The sequence below is a fragment of the Triticum urartu genome, chromosome 4A (genome assembly GCF_056163025.1).
Source record: "Triticum urartu cultivar PI428250 chromosome 4A, HENAU_Tu73, whole genome shotgun sequence".
Lineage (NCBI taxonomy): Eukaryota > Viridiplantae > Streptophyta > Magnoliopsida > Poales > Poaceae > Triticum > Triticum urartu.
Window position 1 is genome coordinate 600153244 of NC_141876.1, and position 19151 is coordinate 600172394.

A 19151-nucleotide genomic window follows, 5' to 3' on the forward strand; every position below is an offset into this window, starting at 1 on the left:
GTCAGACAACACAATATGTGCATAAGATGCCTAGATATTTCATCCTATGCAATCCTATAGATGTTTTCATCTTGAGAAAACCTCATTAAGATGGCCAAGAGCTAAGCTCAACTTTGACTATGAAATATGCCAGCCTTTTAGGACAGGTAATTCGGAAAATACATATCTTCTAAACCATCATGATAAAAATTCTGAAACATGCACAAACAGCCCAGCCTCAAAGATAGCTAGGACTTTGTATACATAGCTCATAAAAAACACTGCAACAGATAGTCAGGCATGCTACCCAATCTGTCCGCACGCACAACACTAAGTTTAATAGCACCCTGAATTCCCATCAAACAATGATACACGGTAATAGCACTCTGAAATTCCATCAAACAATGATACACGGTAATAGCACTCTGAATTGCTATCAAACATTCATAATAACTTTGTACACTGTTTCACAAGATTGAGAGGTCCAGAGATAATAAAATCTGGCGGCAACAATTACAAAAATTCAGCTGACAAAAACAATTAAATTTCAGCATTTTTGTAACAGATCCATACATTGTACACAGATCCTTCAAAACCATCTGCATCTACACAATTTGATGACTACATGATAGACTATACACTGGAATAAAACAACATCATGTCCTTGTGCAGCCCCCACCTAGCATATGCACACAAGCATCCACGAACTTGATCTTCCTGCATCTGCATTGTACAAGGTTAGGAGCCCTAGTTTTCATGTGCAATAGTGCTTTCCTGTCCAGACTTCAGAGCTCGACAGTCTCCTCTTGAGGGTCCATTCTGCTCGGCCTACTTCATCCTCATCATCCTCACTGCATCATGAGAGAATAACGCGCTGCCAAGTAGCAATGGATCAATAAGATCAAACAAAGGGTTGATGGCTCTTATTTATTTTCACCTGTTCAAATCTGAAAGGCATGACCATGGCACACCACTTGAAATCTGAATCTTCTTTGCCCCCCCCCCCCTCCCCCCTACTTGAAATCCATTAATTATTTCCCCTAGTTCTGCTTGCCCACATCTATGATTAAACAATTTGCTCTTTTATGATAAAACAATCATTACTAAGTTCCCCTTCATTACACACATTTATTGTACACATTCTTTCCTATAAACAAGTAAAAAGAGAATCAAAGAAAAACAAGACAGCTATTCTACACAAAGGCATCAATATAATGGTACAATTCAATTTCCCTTTCCTTCCCAATGTTTTGCAAGAGAATGCACCACGATGTTGATCATCATCACGGCGAGACACCGATGAGAATCAGGCGGAGCTCCACTGGCTGGCCTTCTCGAAGCCGTTGCGGCCGTAGTAGTAGTCCTCCATGGCCTGCTGGATCTGGGCACGCGAGTTCATGACGAAGGGCCCCTGCTGCACCACCGGCTCATTGAGCGGCTGTCCCGTTGCTAGCGCGAACCGCAGGGGCGCGCTGGACAGGTTCCACACGCTGAGGCCGTCCCCTGCGCCGAGGACGAGGCAGTGGTGCGTGCTCGCCGGCGCCGCGCCCTCCCTGCCGAACACGCCCTCCCCCTTGATGATGTACACGAAGGCGTTCCAGCCCTCGGGGATCGGCTGGTGGAGCTGTGACCCTGGTTGCATTGTGAAGTCCATGTACATGGTGGGCGTCCGTGTGTAGACCGGCGACCGCTGTAGTTGCAGATGACCAGCAAACGCGGATGAGAGAGGGAGAACACGAGGTGGAAGACAGTGATTTGCGCCACGTAACAACCTTGCAGCTTTTCTGTTTCCGTTCTTATCTATCTGAACCTCGTTGGAGTTCCTGAAAAACAGCTAAGAACTGGTCGTGCTCGCCGAGCTTACAGGTCGTGCCATCCCACGACGCTCGGTCGTGCATGAGCCCTACTTGCTCGCGCAGAGGAATGCGTGATCCATGCCATCCCATGGCGATCCCTACGGCGAGCTGAAGACTAGCTAACTACCTAACAGAATGCTAACTGAACTCGTACGTGTACAGGCACACGCTGACGGTCAGTGTTATTCAGAGAAAACGAAATTGAATTAACTGAAGTTTCTGAACTAACTGAAGATAGCAAGAGTGCAGCTGATTATCTAACAAATCACCCCCTAATCTGCTGCACCTGTATGATCCCGAGCCTGTGTCGCAGCTCACTGAACTGTGTTCTGCCCAGCGACTTGGTGAGGATATCCGCGACTTGATCACCTGTCCTTACATGCTCAACATCCACTCTGCCCAGTTCAACACACTCTCGAATATAGTGATACCTGAGATCAATATGTTTGCTTCGCTCATGATGGACTGGGTTTTTGCTGAGCTCAATAGCTGACTTGTTGTCGATCTTCAGCTTAACTTTCTGAACTCCCTCGCCAAGCATCTCCGCAAGTAATCTGCTCAGCCACACAGCCTGTGTAGCTGCTGTTGCTCCTGCTATGTATTCTGCCTCACAAGATGACAGCGCCACAATCTTCTGTTTCTGAGACGACCAAGTGATCGGCCCCGATCCAAGAAAGAAAACAACTCCAGTGGTGCTCTTGCGATCATTGAGATCACCAGCATGGTCACTGTCACTGTATCCTGTCAGCACATCCTTCTCTCCTTTTCTGAAGAAACAACCAAGACCAAGAGTGCCTTTGATGTAACGCAGAAGCTGCTTCACGGCCATCCAGTGTTCCTTCCCAGGTGATTCCATGAACCTGCTGAGAATCCCTACTGCGTAAGAGATGTCAGGCCTGGTGTTTACCAGGTATCTCAGGCTGCCGATCAAACTGCGATACTCTGTCGAGTCCACTGACTGACCAGTGTTTTTCTTCAGTTTCAGACGATTCTCCATCGGCGTGCTGCAGGTGTTGCAATCACTCATGCCTGCATCCTCCAAGATCTTTGCTGCATAGCTTGACTGACACACCATGATCCCATCATCCTCTTGTTTCACCTCAATTCCGAGGTAATAGCTGAGGAGACCCAGATCAGTCATCTGAAAGAGCTCTTGCATCTGTTTCTTGAAGTGTTCAATGGCTTCTGCTTCTATGCCCGTGATTATCAGATCATCCACATACACTCCAACCAGCAGAAACCCATCTTTGTCCTCCCGCCTATACAGCGCATGATCGAGCTGGCAACGCTTGAAACCAAGTACATGAAGTGTGGCGTCCAGCTTTGCGTTCCATGCGCGGGGAGCCTGACGAAGACCATACAGAGCTTTCTGCAACCTGAGCACGCAGTGAGTGTTGTTGCTGTCGACAAATCCTGCGGGCTGCTGAACATACACTTCTTCCTGGAGATCTCCATTGAGGAACGCGGAGCGCACATCCATGTGATGCACACCCCAGCTCCGGTGAGCCGCCACGGCCAGCAGAAGCCGCACTGTCTCCAGACGAGCGACAGGTGCGAAGACCTCATCAAAATCCACTCCCTGCCGCTGTGCATATCCCTTCGCAACCAAACGAGCCTTGTGCTTTATGATCTTGCTGTCCGGATCGCGCTTGACCTTGAAAACCCACTTCAGTCCAATGGCGCGGTGGCCGGCGGGCAGCGTGGCCGGGACCCAAGTGTCGTTGGAACGAATCGACTCCATTTCCGCCTCCATTGCACTGCGCCAAGCAGGTTCGTCCAGGGCATCCTGAACAGATGCGGGTTCCTCTGCTGCAGAGAGGCAGAGCCCACTGTACTCCAGAGTGCACGCCGGTGCGTGGTCGATGACGTACTCCATGGATTTCCAGCGGACTGGCACCCCCTCGGCGTCGAAATCTTCGCCGGTGGGCGGCGTCACCCACCCGTCTTCTGAGTTGTAGGAGGTAGCTGGTGTAGACGGGCTTGAGTCCGCCGAGGCCGGCGTACTCGACGCGCTCGGCGTGTCCACGACAGATCCGCTCGACGAGGGTTTCCGTGGCGTGCTTGGACCAACCGGTGAGCCTGGCGCAGTTGGCGTCGTTGGTGCGCCAGGCGACGTCGCCGGGTCCAGTGACAGGGAGTAGGTCGTGGTTGTGGGCACGCCCGCGTCGGAGTACACGACCGTGAACTGGTGCGCGCGCTCCGAGTCGCCACCATCCTTGCTCCAGTCCCAGCGCCGGTCCTCTTCGAAACGCACATCTCGCGTGATGTACAAGCGCTTGCCGATCGGGTCGTACACCCGATAGCCCTTGGTGCCCGCCTCATAGCCCAGAAATATTCCCGGCCGTGACCTGTCCGCGAGCTTGGTCACGCCGGGGCCGACGAGCTTGACGTGCGCGACGCAGCCGAACGTGCGGAAGTAGTCAACCGTGGGCTTCTTCTTGCGCCACGCCTCATAGGGTGTCATGCCCTGCAGACTCCTCGTCGGCGAGCGGTTGAGGATGTGCACCGCCGTGCGCACCGCCTCGCCCCAGAACGTGCTCGGCACGCCCATGCTTTTCATCAGGCTGCGAGCCATCTCGACCACGGACTGGTTGCGGCGCTCGACGACTCCATTCTGTTGGGGAGAATACGGAGTCGTCGTGTTCCTTAGGATGCCAAGCTCATCACAGTACGTGGTGAACTCGTTCGAGTTGAACTCCCCGCCGCGGTCGGTCCGGAACGCTCTGAGCTTCGCGCCGCACTGTGTCTCCGCAGCTGCTTTGATCTTTCTGAAGAATTTGAACGCCTCGTCCTTGCTCCTGAGCACTTCCAACCACATATATCTACTGTGATCGTCAACGATGAGCAGAAAATACTTGTTACCAGACGTGGTCGCCGGCATGATGGGTCCGCAGAGGTCGCCGTGGACGAGCTCGAGCCCCTGCTCCGCACGGTACACTGACGTGCGCGGGAACGGCGTACGATGCATCTTCCCGAGTGTGCAGCCCTCGCAGAACTGTTCGACATGCTGAATCGCTGGCATGCCACGCACCATCCCCTTCGCGCCAAGATCGTGCAGCGCCCGGAAGTGGAGGTGGCCGAAACGTCCATGCCAACGCCACGCTTCGTCGCCGCCATGCGCCAGGAGGCACACGGGCGCAGCCAAGTTCAGAGCCACGGCGTAGAGCCGGTTGCTAGTGCGCTGCACCCGTGCCAAGAGCATGCGCTGCCTGTCGTAGAGGCAGAGCACGCCGTCCTCGATCACGGACTTGCACCCGTGCTCGTCGAGCTGGCCGAGGCTCACGATGCTCGTTCGCAGTTGGGGGATGTAGTAGACATCTGAGAGCGCGCGGTGCTCACCATTCTTGCAGGAGAACGTCACCACGCCGCGTCCGCAGATCTGCACGACGGAGCCATCGCCGAAACGCACCGAGCCGCGAACGGACTCGTCCACCTGTGACAACATGTCACGCCTCCCTGTCATGTGATTGCTGGCACCAGTATCCAAATACCAGCGGTCGTCGTTGGTAGCGACGGGCACCACGCGAGCTTCGTTGAGGAAGATGTCCGTGGGGTGCTCATGAACGCCGCCCACCGCGCTCGCCACGCTCACCGCCTCGCAGGTGGCTAGGAGTAAGCCAGGCTGCTCAACCTCGACCTGGGCGACATTCGCCTGCTGATCCTGTTGCTCGCGCTGGTCTCGCTCCTTCTTGCGGCACTCCTTTGCCCAGTGGCCGGGGATGCCACAGTAGCGGCAGTTTCCCTTTCGTTTGGGCGCCGGTGGACCGCCGTTGCCGCGGCCAGTGCCCTGGCCACGGCCGCCCCCGCCAGGGAGGTTCTTCGTCTTGCCGTTTCCGCGCCCGCGCCCAGCTCCTGAGGACGCGCCGCCTTGTTCCAGCGACTTCTCGTGCGCCCGCCACTGGTCGATGGTGTACAGTAGCTGCGCTCCGGGCGCCGGGGTCTCCTCGCGCTCACGCTCCTCGACGACAAGGAGCCGGCCGCAAAGTTCCTCGAGGGAGAGCGCCCTCGTGTCGACGAGCGACTCGATTGCCACGGCCATCTCGCGGTACGGACGCGGCACAGTGCGGAGCACCTTGAGGACGGCCTTGTGCTCGTCCACTGGATCACCGAGCGCCTGCAGCTCGTCGATGATCGTCCTGAGCCGCATGACGTACGACTCGATCCCTTCGCCGTCCTTGTACCGGAGTGCCTCGTACTCCGAGCGGCGAGTCTGCGCCTTGGCCTCGCGCACACGCTCGACGCCGACGCGCATCGTCTTCAGGGTATCCCACGCCTCCTTGGCCGTGGCCTTGGCGCCCAAGATCCGCATGAGCTCCGGCGGCACCCCCTTGAGGAGAGCGATCATGGCACGCCGATCGTCGCGATCCGAGCCTTGCCCCGTCTCCACCACGCGCCAGAGCTCGTCCGCCTGCAGCTGCAGTTTAGTGATCATAGCCCAGTCGGAGTAGTTTGTACGCGTGAGCATCATCGGGGGCCCGCCGCCACCGCCGCTGTGCACGACGCGCTCAACGACGTGCACCCCCGACCCCTCCTCGGTGGAGAGACGGGCCAGGGACTTGCCGAGCTCCGAGGCCTCCGCCTTGGCCTTTTCTTCCTCTAGCTTCTTCTGCGCCTTCTCCTCGTCGCTTCCGGCCATCTCTCCGACAGATCAAACACCGTCGGCGCCCAGGATGGATCGAACACCACCGAGGCTCTGATACCACTTGTAGTTGCAGATGACCAGCAAACGCGGATGAGAGAGGGAGAACACGAGGTGGAAGACAGTGGTTTGCGCCGCGTAACAACCTTGCAGCTTTTCTGTTTCCGTTCTTATCTATCTGAACCTCGTTGGAGTTCCTGAAAAACAGCTAAGAACTGGTCGTGCTCGCCGAGCTTACAGGTCGTGCCATCCCACGACGCTCGGTCATGCATGAGCCCTACTTGCTCACGCAGAGGAATGCGTGATCCATGCCATCCCATGGCGATCCCTACGGCGAGCTGAAGACTAGCTAACTACCTAACAGAATGCTAACTGAACTCGTACGTGTACAGGCACACGCTGACGGTCAGTGTTATTCAGAGAAAACGAAACTGAACTAACTGAAGTTTCTGAACTAACTGAAGATAGCAAGAGTGCAGCTGATTATCTAACAAATCACCCCCTAATCTGCTGCACCTGTATGATCCCGAGCCTGTGTCGCAGCTCACTGAACTGTGTTCTGCCCAGCGACTTGGTGAGGATATCCGCGACTTGATCACCTGTCCTTACATGCTCAACATCCACATTTTGTTAGATAATCAGCTGCACTCTTGCTATCTTCAGTTAGTTCAGAAACTTCAGTTAGTTCAGTTTCGTTTTCTCTGAATAACACTGACCGTCAGCGTGTGCCTGTACACGTACGAGTTCAGTTAGCATTCTGTTAGGTAGTTAGCTAGTCTTCAGCTCGCCGTAGGGATCGCCATGGGATGGCATGGATCACGCATTCCTCTGCGCGAGCAAGTAGGGCTCATGCACGACCGAGCGTCGTGGGATGGCACGACCTATAAGCTGGGCGAGCATGACCAGTTCTTAGCTGTTTTTCAGGAACTCCAACGAGGTTCAGATAGATAAGAACGGAAACAGAAAAGCTGCAAGGTTGTTACGCGGCGCAAACCACTGTCTTCCACCTCGTGTTCTCCCTCTCTCATCCGCGTTTGTTGGTCATCTGCAACTACAAGTGGTATCACCCAAAGGCTTCCCCCGCAATGATCCGCACCGCCACGCCGTCTTTCTCGGCCTGGCTGATGTCCTTGCTCTCGAGCTCCTGGTACCTTGGCTCAATCCTGGCATTAATGAATGGGCATTTGCATAAGCAGAATTAGTGTGCGAGTGGTTGATCATTGTCATGTAAAGAAGTTGAGACCCTTCATGAAATCCACTCGAAGAAACTCGATGGAGTGATTTTCAAGGTGGATTTCGAAAAGGCTTATGATAAAGTCAAATGGCCTTTTCTGCAATAGGCCTTGCGCATGAAAGGATTTGATGAAGCCTGAAGAAAGCAGGTTGAATCCTTTGTGCAGGGAGGCAGCGTTGGTATTAAAGTGAATGATGATATTGGTCATTACTTTCAAACGCTTAAGGAATTAAGACAAGGTGATCCCATGTCTCCAATTATGTTCAATGTTGTTGTCGACATGTTGACCGTTCTTGTTAATAGGGCGAAACAAGAAGGCCAAGTAGGAGGTCTAATCCCACATTTGGTGGATGGTGGGGTTTCCATCCTACAGTATGCGGATGGCACAATTATTTTTATGGAACATGACATTGCGAAAGCAAGGAACATGAAGTTAGTGCTTTGCTTGTTCGAACAACTATCCGGACTTAAAGATTAATTTTAATAAGAGCGAATTGTTCTGCTTTGGACGCGCCAAGGAGGAACAAGAAAGCTATAAACATTTGTTCGGATGTGAATTAGGTGTGCTTCCCTTTACGTATCTAGGGATACCAATTCACCATCGCAAACTAACTAACAAAGAATGGAAGTGTATTGAGGATCGGTTTGAGAAGAAACTAAGTTGTTGGAAAGGCAAACTTTTATCTTATGGAGGAAGATTAATTCTTATTAACTCGGTTCTGACTAGCATGCCGATGTTCCTCCTTTCTTTCTTTGAAGTACCAGTAGGAGTACGGAAAAGATTAGACTTTTACCGATCCAGATTCTTTTGGCAAATGGATGAGAACAAGGCTAAATATAGGCTTGCCAGGTGGGATATAATTTGTAGACTGAAGGAACAGGGTGGCTTGGGTGTTGAGAATTTAGAGGTAAAAAACAGATGCTTGCTGAGCAAATGGTTATATCATCTTTCAGTAGAGATAGAGGGTGTGTGGCTGCAGTTATAGCGTAAAAAATACTTATATGCGAAGTCTTTGGCTCACGTAATGGCACAACCCACCGACTCACCGTTTTGGAAAGAACTTATGAGGACGAAAGTTTCTTTCTTTAACAGAGTGAAATTTAGAGTAGGGAATGGGCAAGGAACTAGATTCTGGGAGGATACCTGGTTAGGGGACACTCCATTAGCGTTGCAGTATCCAAGTTTATATAACATTGCACAGCGGAAAGTGCTGGGGAACGTAGTAATTTCAAAAAATTTCCTACGCACACACAAGATCATGGTGACGCATAGCAACGAGAGGGGAGAGTGTGATTTACGTACCCTTGTAGATCGACAACGGAAGCGTTTGGTTGATGTAGTCGTACGTCTCCACGGCCCGACCGATCAAGCACCGAAACTACAACACCTCCGAGTTCTAGCACACGTTCAGCTCGATCACGATCCCCGGACTCCGATCCAGCAAAGTGTCGGGGAAGAGTTCCGTCAGCACGACGGCGTGGTGACGATCTTGATGTACTACTGTCGCAGGGCTTCGCCTAAGCACCGCTACAATATTATCGAGGACTATGGTGAAAGGGGGCACCGCACACGGCTAAGAATATGATCACGTGGATCAACTTGTGTCTCTAGGGGTGCCCCTGCCTCCGTATATAAAGGTTCAAGAGGGGGAGGCCGGCCGTCCATCATAGGGCGCGCCAGGAGGAGTCCTACTCCCTCCGGGAGTAGGACTTCCCCCCCAATCCTAGTTGGAATAGGATTCGCGAGGTGGGAAAAGAGGGAGAGAGAAGGAGGGGGGCGCCGCCCCCCTCTCTCCTTGTCCTATTCGGACTAGGGGGAGGGGCGCGCGGCCCAGCCCTGACCGCCTCTCCTCTTCTTCCACTAAGGCCCACTAAGGCCCATATAGCTCCCGGGGGGTTCCGGTAACCTCCCGATACTCTGGTCAAATCCCGATTTCACCCGGAACACTTCCGATATCCAAACATAGGCTTCCAATATATCAATCTTTATGTCTCGACCATTTTGAGACTCCTCGTCATGTCCGTGATCACATCCGAGACTCCGAAAAAACTTCGGTACATCAAAATGCATAAACTCATAATATAACTGTCATCGTAACCTTAAGCGTGCGGACCCTACGGGTTCGAGAATAATGTAGACATGACCGAGACACGTCTCCGATCAATAACCAATAGCGGAACCTGGATGCTCATATTGGTTCCTACATATTCTACGAAGATCTTTTATCGGTCAGACCGCATAACAACATACGTTGTTCCCTTTGTCATCGGTATGTTACTTGCCCGAGGTTCGATCGTCGGTATCCAATACCTAGTTCAATCTCGTTACCGGCAAGTCTCTTTACTCGTTCCGTAATACATCATCCCGCAACTAACTCATTAGTTGCAATGCTTGCAAGGCTTAAGTGATGTGCATTACCGAGAGGGCCCAGAGATACCTCTCCGATGATCCGAGTGACAAATCCTAATCTCGAAATACGTCAACCGAACATGTACCTTTGGAGACACCTGTAGAGCACCTTTATAATCACCCAGTTACGTTGTGACGTTTGGTAGCACACAAAGTGTTCCTCCGGCACATGGGAGTTACATAATCTCATAGTCATAGGAACATGTATAAGTCATGAAGAAAGCAATAGCAACATACTAAACGATCGGGTGCTAAGCTAATGGAATGGGTCATGTCAATCAGATCATTCAACTAATGATGTGATCCCATTAATCAAATGACAACTCTTTGTCCATGGTTAGGAAACATAACCATCTTTGATTAACGAGCTAGTCAAGTAGAGGCATACTAGTGACACTCTGTTTGTCTATGTATTTACACATGTATTATGTTTCCGGTTAATACAATTCTAGCATGAATAATAAACTTTTATCATGATATAAGGAAATAAATAATAACTTTATTATTGCCTCTAGGGCATATTTCCTTCAGTCTCCCACTTGCACTAGAGTCAATAATCTAGATTACACAGTAATGATTCTAACACCCATGGAGTTTTGGTGCTGATCATGTTTTGCTCGTGGAAGAGGCTTAGTCAACGGGTCGGCTACATTCAGCTCCGCATGTATCTTGCAAATCTCTATGTCTCCCACCTGGACTAGATCCCGGATGGAATTGAAGTGTCTCTTGATGTGTTTGGTTCTCTTGTGAAATCTGGATTCCTTCGCCAAGGCAATTGCACCAGTATTGTCACAAAAGATTTTCATTGGACCCGATGCACTAGGTATGACACCTAGATCGGATATGAACTCCTTCATCCAGACTCCTTCGTTTGCTGCTTCTGAAGAAGCTATGTACTCAGCTTCACATGTAGATCCCACCACGACGCTTTGTTTAGAACTGCACCAACTGACAGCTCCACCGTTTAATGTAAACACGTATCCGGTTTGCGATTTAGAATCGTCCGGATCAGTGTCAAAGCATGCATCAACGTAACCGTTTACGATGAGCTCTTTGTCACCTCCATATACGAGAAACATATCCTTAGTCCTTTTCAGGTACTTCAGGATGTTCTTGACCGCTGTCCAGTGATCCACTCCTGGATTACTTTGGTGCCTCCCTGCTAAACTTATAGCAAGGCACACATCAGGTCTGGTACACAGCATTGCATACATGATAGAGCCTATGGCTGAAGCATAGGGAACATCTTTCATTTTCTCTCTATCTTTTGCAGTGGTCGGGCATTGAGTCTGACTCAACTTCACACCTTGTAACACAGGCAAGAACCCTTTCTTTGCTTGATCCATTTTGAATTTCTTCAAAATCTTGTCAAGGTATGTGCTTTGTGAAAGTCCAATTAAGCGTCTTGATCTATCTCTATAGATCTTTATGCCTAATATGTAAGCAGCTTCACCGAGGTCTTTCATTGAAAAACTCTTATTCAAGTATCCCTTTATGCTATCCAGATATTCTATATCATTTCCAATCAGTAATATGTCATCCACATATAATATCAGAAATGCTACAGAGCTCCCACTCACTTTCTCGTAAATACAGGCTTCTCCGAAAGTCTGTATAAAACCAAATGCTTTGATCACACTATCAAAGCGTTTATTCCAACTCCGAGAGGCTTGCACCAGTCCATAAATGGATCGCTGGAGCTTGCACACTTTGTTAGCTCCCTTTGGATTGACAAAACCTTCCGGTTGCATCATATACAACTCTTCTTCCAGAAATCCATTCAGGAATGCAGTTTTGACATCCATCTGCCAAATTTCATAATCATAAAATGCGGCAATTGCTAACATGATTCGGACAGACTTAAGCATCGCTACGGGTGAGAAGGTCTCATCGTAGTGAACCCCTTGAACTTGTCGAAAACCTTTTGCGACAAGTCGAGCTTTGTAGACAGTAATATTACCGTCAGCGTCAGTCTTCTTCTTGAAGATCCATTTATTCTCAATTGCTTGCCAATCAACGGGCAAGTCAACCAAAGTCCATACTTTGTTCTCATACATGGATCCCATCTTAGATTTCATGGCTTCAAGCCATTTTACGGAATCTGGGCTCACCATTGCTTCTTCATAGTTCGTAGGTTCATCATGATCTTGTAGCATGATTTCCAGAACAGGATTACCGTACCACTCTGGCGCGGATCTTACTCTGGTTGATCTACGAGGTTCAGTAGTATCTTGTTCTGAAGTTTCATGATCATTATCATTAGCTTCCTCACTAATTGGTGTAGGTGTCGCAGAAATAGGTTTCTGTGATGTACTAATTTCCAATAAGGGAGCAGGTACAGTTACCTCGTCAAGTTCTACTTTCCTCCCACTCACTTCTTTCGAGAGGAACTCCTTCTCTAGAAAGGATCCATTCTTAGCAACGAATGTCTTGCCTTCGGATCTGTGATAGAAGGTGTACCCAACAGTCTCCTTTGGGTATCCTATGAAGACACATTTCTCCGATTTGGGTTCGAGCTTATCAGGTTGAAGCTTTTTCACATAAGCATCGCAGCCCCAAACTTTAAGAAACGACAACTTTTGTTTCTTGCCAAACCATAGTTCATAAGGCGTCGTCTCAACGGATTTTGATGGTGCCCTATTTAACGTGAATGTGGCCGTCTCTAAAGCATAACCCCAAAACGATAGCGGTAAATCAGTAAGAGACATCATAGATCGCACCATATCTAGTAAAGTACGATTACGACGTTCGGACACACCATTACGCTGTGGTGTTCCGGGTGGCGTGAGTTGCGAAACTATTCCACATTGTTTCAAATGTACACCAAACTCGTAACTCAAATATTCTCCTCCATGATCAGATCGTAGAAACTTTATTTTCTTGTTACGATGATTTTCAACTTCACTCTGAAATTCCTTGAACTTTTCAAATGTTTCAGACTTATGTTTCATTAAGTAGATATACCCATATCTGCTTAAATCATCTGTGAAGGTGAGAAAATAACGATATCCGCCACGAGCCTGAATATTCATCGGACCACATACATCTGTATGTATGATTTCCAACAAATCTGTTGCTCTCTCCATAGTACCGGAGAACGGTGTTTTGGTCATCTTGCCCATGAGGCACGGTTCGCAAGTACCAAGTGATTCATAATCAAGTGGTTCCAAAAGTCCATCAGTATGGAGTTTCTTCATGCGCTTTACACCGATATGACCTAAACGGCAGTGCCACAAATAAGTTGCACTATCATTATCAACTCTGCATCTTTTGGCTTCAACATTATGAATATGTGTATTACTACTATCGAGATTCAATAAGAATAGACCACTCTTCAAGGGTGCATGACAATAAAAGATATTACTCATATAAATAGAACAACCATTATTCTCTGATTTAAATGAATAACCGTCTTGCATTAAACAAGATCCAGATATAATGTTCATGCTCAACGCTGGCACCAAATAACAATTATTTAGGTCTAATATTAATCCCGAAGGTAGATGTAGAGGTAGCGTGCCGACCGCGATCACATCGACTTTGGAACCATTTCCTACGTGCATCGTCACCTCGTCCTTTGCCAGTGTTCGCTTAATCCGTAGTCCCTGTTTTGAGTTGCAAATATTAGCAACAGAACCAGTATCAAATACCTAGGTGCTACTGCGAGCTCTAGTAAGGTACACATCAATAACATGTATATCACATATACCTTTGTTCACCTTGCCATCCTTCTTATCCGCCAAATACTTGGGGCAGTTCCGCTTCCAGTGACCAGTCTGCTTGCAGTAGAAGCACTCAGTTTCAGGCTTAGGTCCAGACTTGGGTTTCTTCTCTTGAGCAGCAACTGGCTTGTCGTTCTTCTTGAAGTTCCCCTTCTTCTTTCCTTTGCCCTTTTTCTTGAAACTAGTGGTCTTGTTGACCATCAACACTTGATGCTCCTTCTTGATTTCTACCTCCGCAGCTTTCAGCATCGCGAAGAGCTCGGGAATAGTATTGTTCATCCCTTGCATATTATAGTTCATCACGAAGCTCTTGTAGCTTGGTGGCAGTGATTGGAGAATTCTGTCAATGATGCAATCATCTGGAAGATTAACTCCCAATTGAATCAAGTGATTATTATACCCAGACATTTTGAGTATATGCTCACTGACAGAACTGTTCTCCTCCATCTTGCAGCTATAGAACTTATTGGAGACTTCATATCTCTCAATCCGGGCATTTGCTTGAAATATTAACTTCAACTCCTGGAACATCTCATATGCTCCATGACGTTCAAAACGTCGTTGAAGTCCCGATTCTAAGCCGTAAAGCATGGCACACTGAACTATCAAGTAGTCATCAGCTTTGCTCTGCCAGACGTTCATAACATCTAGTGTTGCTCCAGCAGCAGGCCTGGCACCCAGCGGTGCTTCCAGGACGTAATTCTTCTGTGCAGCAATGAGGATAATCCTCAAGTTACGGACCCAGTCCGTGTAATTGCTACCATTATCTTTCAACTTTGCTTTCTCAAGGAACGCATTAAAATTCAACGGAACAACAGCACGGGCCATCTATCTACAATCAAACATACATAAGCAAGATACTATCAGGTACTAAGTTCATGATAAATTTAAGTTCAATTAATCAAATTACTTAAAGAACTCCCACTTAGATAGACATCCTTCTAATCCTCTAAGTGATCACGTGATCCAAATCAACTAAACCATAACTGATCATCACATGAAATGGAGTAGTTTTCAATGGTGAACATCGCTATGTTGATCATATCTACTATATGATTCACGCTCGATCTTTCGATCTCAGTGTTCCGAGGCCATATCTGCATATGCTAGGCTCATCAAGTTTAACCTGAGTATTCTGCGTGTGCAAAACTGGCTTGCACCCGTTGTATATGGACGTAGAGCTTATCACACCCGATCATCACATGGTGTCTGGGCACGACGAACTTTGGCAATGGTGCATACTCAGGGAGAACACTTTTATCTTGATAATTTAGTGAGAGATCATCTTATAATGCTACCGTCAATCAAAGCAAGATAAGATGCATAAAAGATAAACATCACATGCAATCAATATAAGTGATATGATATGGCCATCATCATCTTGTGCCTGTGATCTCCATCTCCGAAGCACCGTCATGATCACCATCATCACCGGCGCGACACCTTGATCTCCATCGTAGCATCGTTGTCGTCTCGCCAATCTTATGCTTCCACGACTATCGCTACCGCTTAGTGATAAAGTAAAGCATTACAGCGCGATTGCATTGCATACAATAAAGCGACAACCATATGGCTCCTGCCAGTTGCCGATAACTCGGTTACAAAACATGATCATCTCATACAATAAAATTTGGCATCATGTCTTGACCATATCACAGCACAACATGCCCTGCAAAAACAAGTTAGACGTCCTCTACTTTGTTGTTGCAAGTTTTACGTGGCTGCTACGGGCTTAAGCAAGAACCAATCTTACCTACGCATCAAAACCACAACGATAGTTTGTCAAGTTGGTGCTGTTTTAACCTTCGCAAGGACCGGGCGTAGCCACACTTGGTTCAACTAAAGTTGGAGAAACTGTCACCCGCAAGCCACCTATGTGCAAAGTACGTCGGGAGAACCGGTCTCGCGTAAGCGTACGCGTAATGTCGGTCCGGGCCGCTTCGTCCAACAATACCGCCGAACCAAAGTATGACATGCTGGTAAGCAGTATGACTTATATCGCCCACAACTCACTTGTGTTCTACTCGTGCATATAACATCAACACATAAAACCTAGGCTCTGATACCACTGTTGGGGAACGTAGTAATTTCAAAAAATTTCCTACGCACACGCAAGATCATGGTGATGCATAGCAACGAGAGGGGAGAGTGTGATTTACGTACCCTTGTAGATCGACAACGGAAGCGTTTGGTTGATGTAGTCGTACGTCTCCACGGCCCGACCGATCAAGCACCGAAACTACGACACCTCCGAGTTCTAGCACACGTTCAGCTCGATGACGATCCCCGGACTCCGATCTAGCAAAGTGTCGGGGAAGAGTTCCGTCAGCACGACGGCGTGGTGACGATCTTGATGTACTACTGTCGCAGGGCTTCGCCTAAGCACCGCTACAATCTTATCGAGGACTATGGTGGAAGGGGGCACTGCACACGGCTAAGAATATGATCACGTGGATCAACTTGTGTCTCTAGGGGTGCCCCTGCCTCCGTATATAAAGGTTCAAGAGGGGGAGGCCGGCCGGCCATCATAGGGCGCGCCAGGAGGAGTCCTACTCCCTCCGGAAGTAGGACTTCCCCCCAATCCTAGTTGGAATAGGATTCGCGAGGTGGGAAAAGAGGAAGAGAGAAGGAGGGGGCGCCGGCCCCCTCTCTCCTTGTCCTATTCGGACTAGGGGGAGGGGCACGCGGCCCAGCCCTGGCCGCCTCTCCTCTTCTTCCACTAAGGCCCACTAAGGCCCATATAGCTCCCGGGGGGTTCCGGTAACCTCCCGGTACTCCGGTAAAATCCCGATTTCACCCGGAACACTTCCGATATCCAAACATAGGCTTCCAATATATCAATCTTTATGTCTCGACCGTTTTGAGACTCCTTGTCATGTCTGTGATCACATCCGGGACTCCGAACAAACTTCGGTACATCAAAATGCATAAACTCATAATATAACTGTCATCGTAACCTTAAGCGTGCGGACCCTACGGGTTCGAGAATAATGTAGACATGACCGAGACACGTCTCTGGTCAATAACCAATAGCGTAACCTGGATGCTCATATTGGTTCCTACATATTCTACGAAGATCTTTTATTAGTCAGACCGCATAACAACATACGTTGTTCCCTTTGTCATCGGTATGTTACTTGCCCGAGATTCGATCGTCGGTATCCAATACCTAGTTCAATCTCGTTACCGGCAAGTCTCTTTACTCGTTCCGTAATACATCATCCCGCAACTAACTCATTAGTTGCAATGCTTGCAAGGCTTAAGTGATGTGCATTACCGAGAGGGCCCAGAGATACCTCTCCGACGATCGGAGTGACAAATCCTAATCTCGAAATACGTCAGCCCAACATTGTAACGCCCTCGATGCGGCTATATCTCCCACGTGTCGAAGCATGACTTAGAGGCATAACCGCATTGAAAGCAATGTCGCAAGTGAGGTAATCTTCACACAACCCCTGTAATACATAAGGGAAAGAGATACATAGTTGGCTTACAATTGCCACTTCACACAATTACATGAATAAAGCATTACAACAACCAAATACAATCAGGGCCCGACTATGGAGCCAATATAAAAGAAGAACCCCAAATGCGACACGGTCCCCGATCGACCCCAACTGGGCTCCACTACTGATCAACTAGAACGAAACAACACAAAGGACAAGATCTTCATCGAGCTCCTCCTTGAGCTTGGTTGCGTCATCTACACGGACTCATCGGCACCTGCAAGCTGGTTTTGGAAGTATCTGTGGGCCATGGGGACTCAGCAATCTCGCACCCTCGCGATCAAGACTATTTAAGCTTATGGGTAAGGTAAAAGGTATGAGGTGGAGCTGCAGCAAGCGACTAGCATATAAGGTGGCTAACATACGCAAAAGAGAGCGAGAAGAGAAGGCAAAGCACGGTCGATAAAATATGATCAAGAAGTGATCCTAAAACAACCTACGTCAAGCATAACTCCAACAACCGTGTTCACTTCCCGGACCCCGCCGGAAAGAGACCATCACGGTTACACACGCGATTGACTCATTTTAATTAAGGTCAAGTTCAGGTTTTCTACAACCGGACGTTAACAAATTCCCATCTGCCCATAACCGCGGGCACGGCTTTCGAAAGTTCAATCCCTGCAGGGGTGTCCCAACTTAGCCCATCACAAGCTCTCACGGTCAACGAAGGAATATACCTCCACCCGAGACATTCCGATCAGACTCGGTATCCCGGTACAACAAGATATTTTGACAGGGTAAAACTAAACCAGCAACACCGCCCGAATGTGCCGACAAATCCCGATAGGAGCTGCACATATCTCTTTCTCAGGGCACACTCAGATGAGCCAGACGTCGGGTAGGCCAGCCCAGAGTTGCCCCTGGTAGCCCCGGACATTGCTCAGTTGGACCAACACTCAGAGGAGCACTGGCCCGGGGGGTTAAAATAATGATGACCCTTGAGCCAGCCGACTCAAGGGAAAGAAAAAGGCTAGGTGGCGAATGGTAAAACCAATGTTGGGCATTGCTGGAAGAGCTTTACTTAAGGTGAACTGTCAAGGGGTTCCCATAATAGCCCAACCGCGTAAGGAACGCAAAATCCGGGAACATAACACCGATATGACGGAAACTAGGGCGGCAAGAGTGGAACAAAACACCAGGCATAAGGCCGAGCCTTCCACCCTTTACCAAGTATATAGATGCATTAATTAAATAAGATATATTGTGATATCCCAACAAGTAAACATGTTCCAACAAGGAACAACATCTCCATGTTCCAACAAGGAACAACATCTCCATGTTCCAACAAGGAACAAACTTCAATCTTCACCTGCAACTAACAACGCTATAAGAAGGGGCTGAGCAAAGCGGTAACATAGCCAATCAACGGTTTGCTAGGACAAGGTGGGTTAGAGGCTTGGTTCAACAACATGGGAGGAATGATAAGCAAGTGGTAGGTATCGCAGCATAGGCATAGCAAAAGAGCGAGCATCTAGCAAAGCAAAGATAGTAGTGATTTCGAGGGTATGAACATCTTGCCTGAAATCCCGCAAGGAAGAAGAACGAGTTCATGAAGAAGACAAACAGACGTAGACGAACGGGTCCTCACAAACTCGACGTTACCGGAATCAAACCGAAGAAGCAAACACCGGAAAGAAGCACACAACTTAGTAAACAACCAACACATGAACAAGATATGATATGCGAGTTGTGGTATGCGATGCATATGCATGATTGGACAAGGAACGATAGAACCTGGCCTCAAATTGGAAATCCAAGTGTGCCACTGGAAAGATGAGACGAAATCACTTGAAAACGATATAAAG

The 19151-nt window shown here is 48.7% G+C and overlaps 1 protein-coding gene across 2 annotated transcripts in view; it reads right to left on the reverse strand.

The window, feature by feature from the left end:
- Positions 1-1175: 1175 nt before the first annotated feature.
- LOC125553283 (pirin-like protein) overlaps positions 1176-19151 on the reverse strand; it is a 33765-nt gene continuing 15789 nt past the window's right edge. For both annotated transcript variants that reach the window (XM_087519901.1, XM_087519900.1), the window contains 3 exons: positions 7542-7637; positions 6730-6733; positions 1176-1669 (listed from right to left, as the gene is read on the reverse strand). In XM_087519901.1, coding sequence (XP_087376027.1) covers positions 1286-1669; positions 6730-6733; positions 7542-7637 — 484 coding nt within the window. In that variant the 3' untranslated portion in view covers positions 1176-1285. The remainder of the gene's footprint in view (positions 1670-6729; positions 6734-7541; positions 7638-19151) is intronic.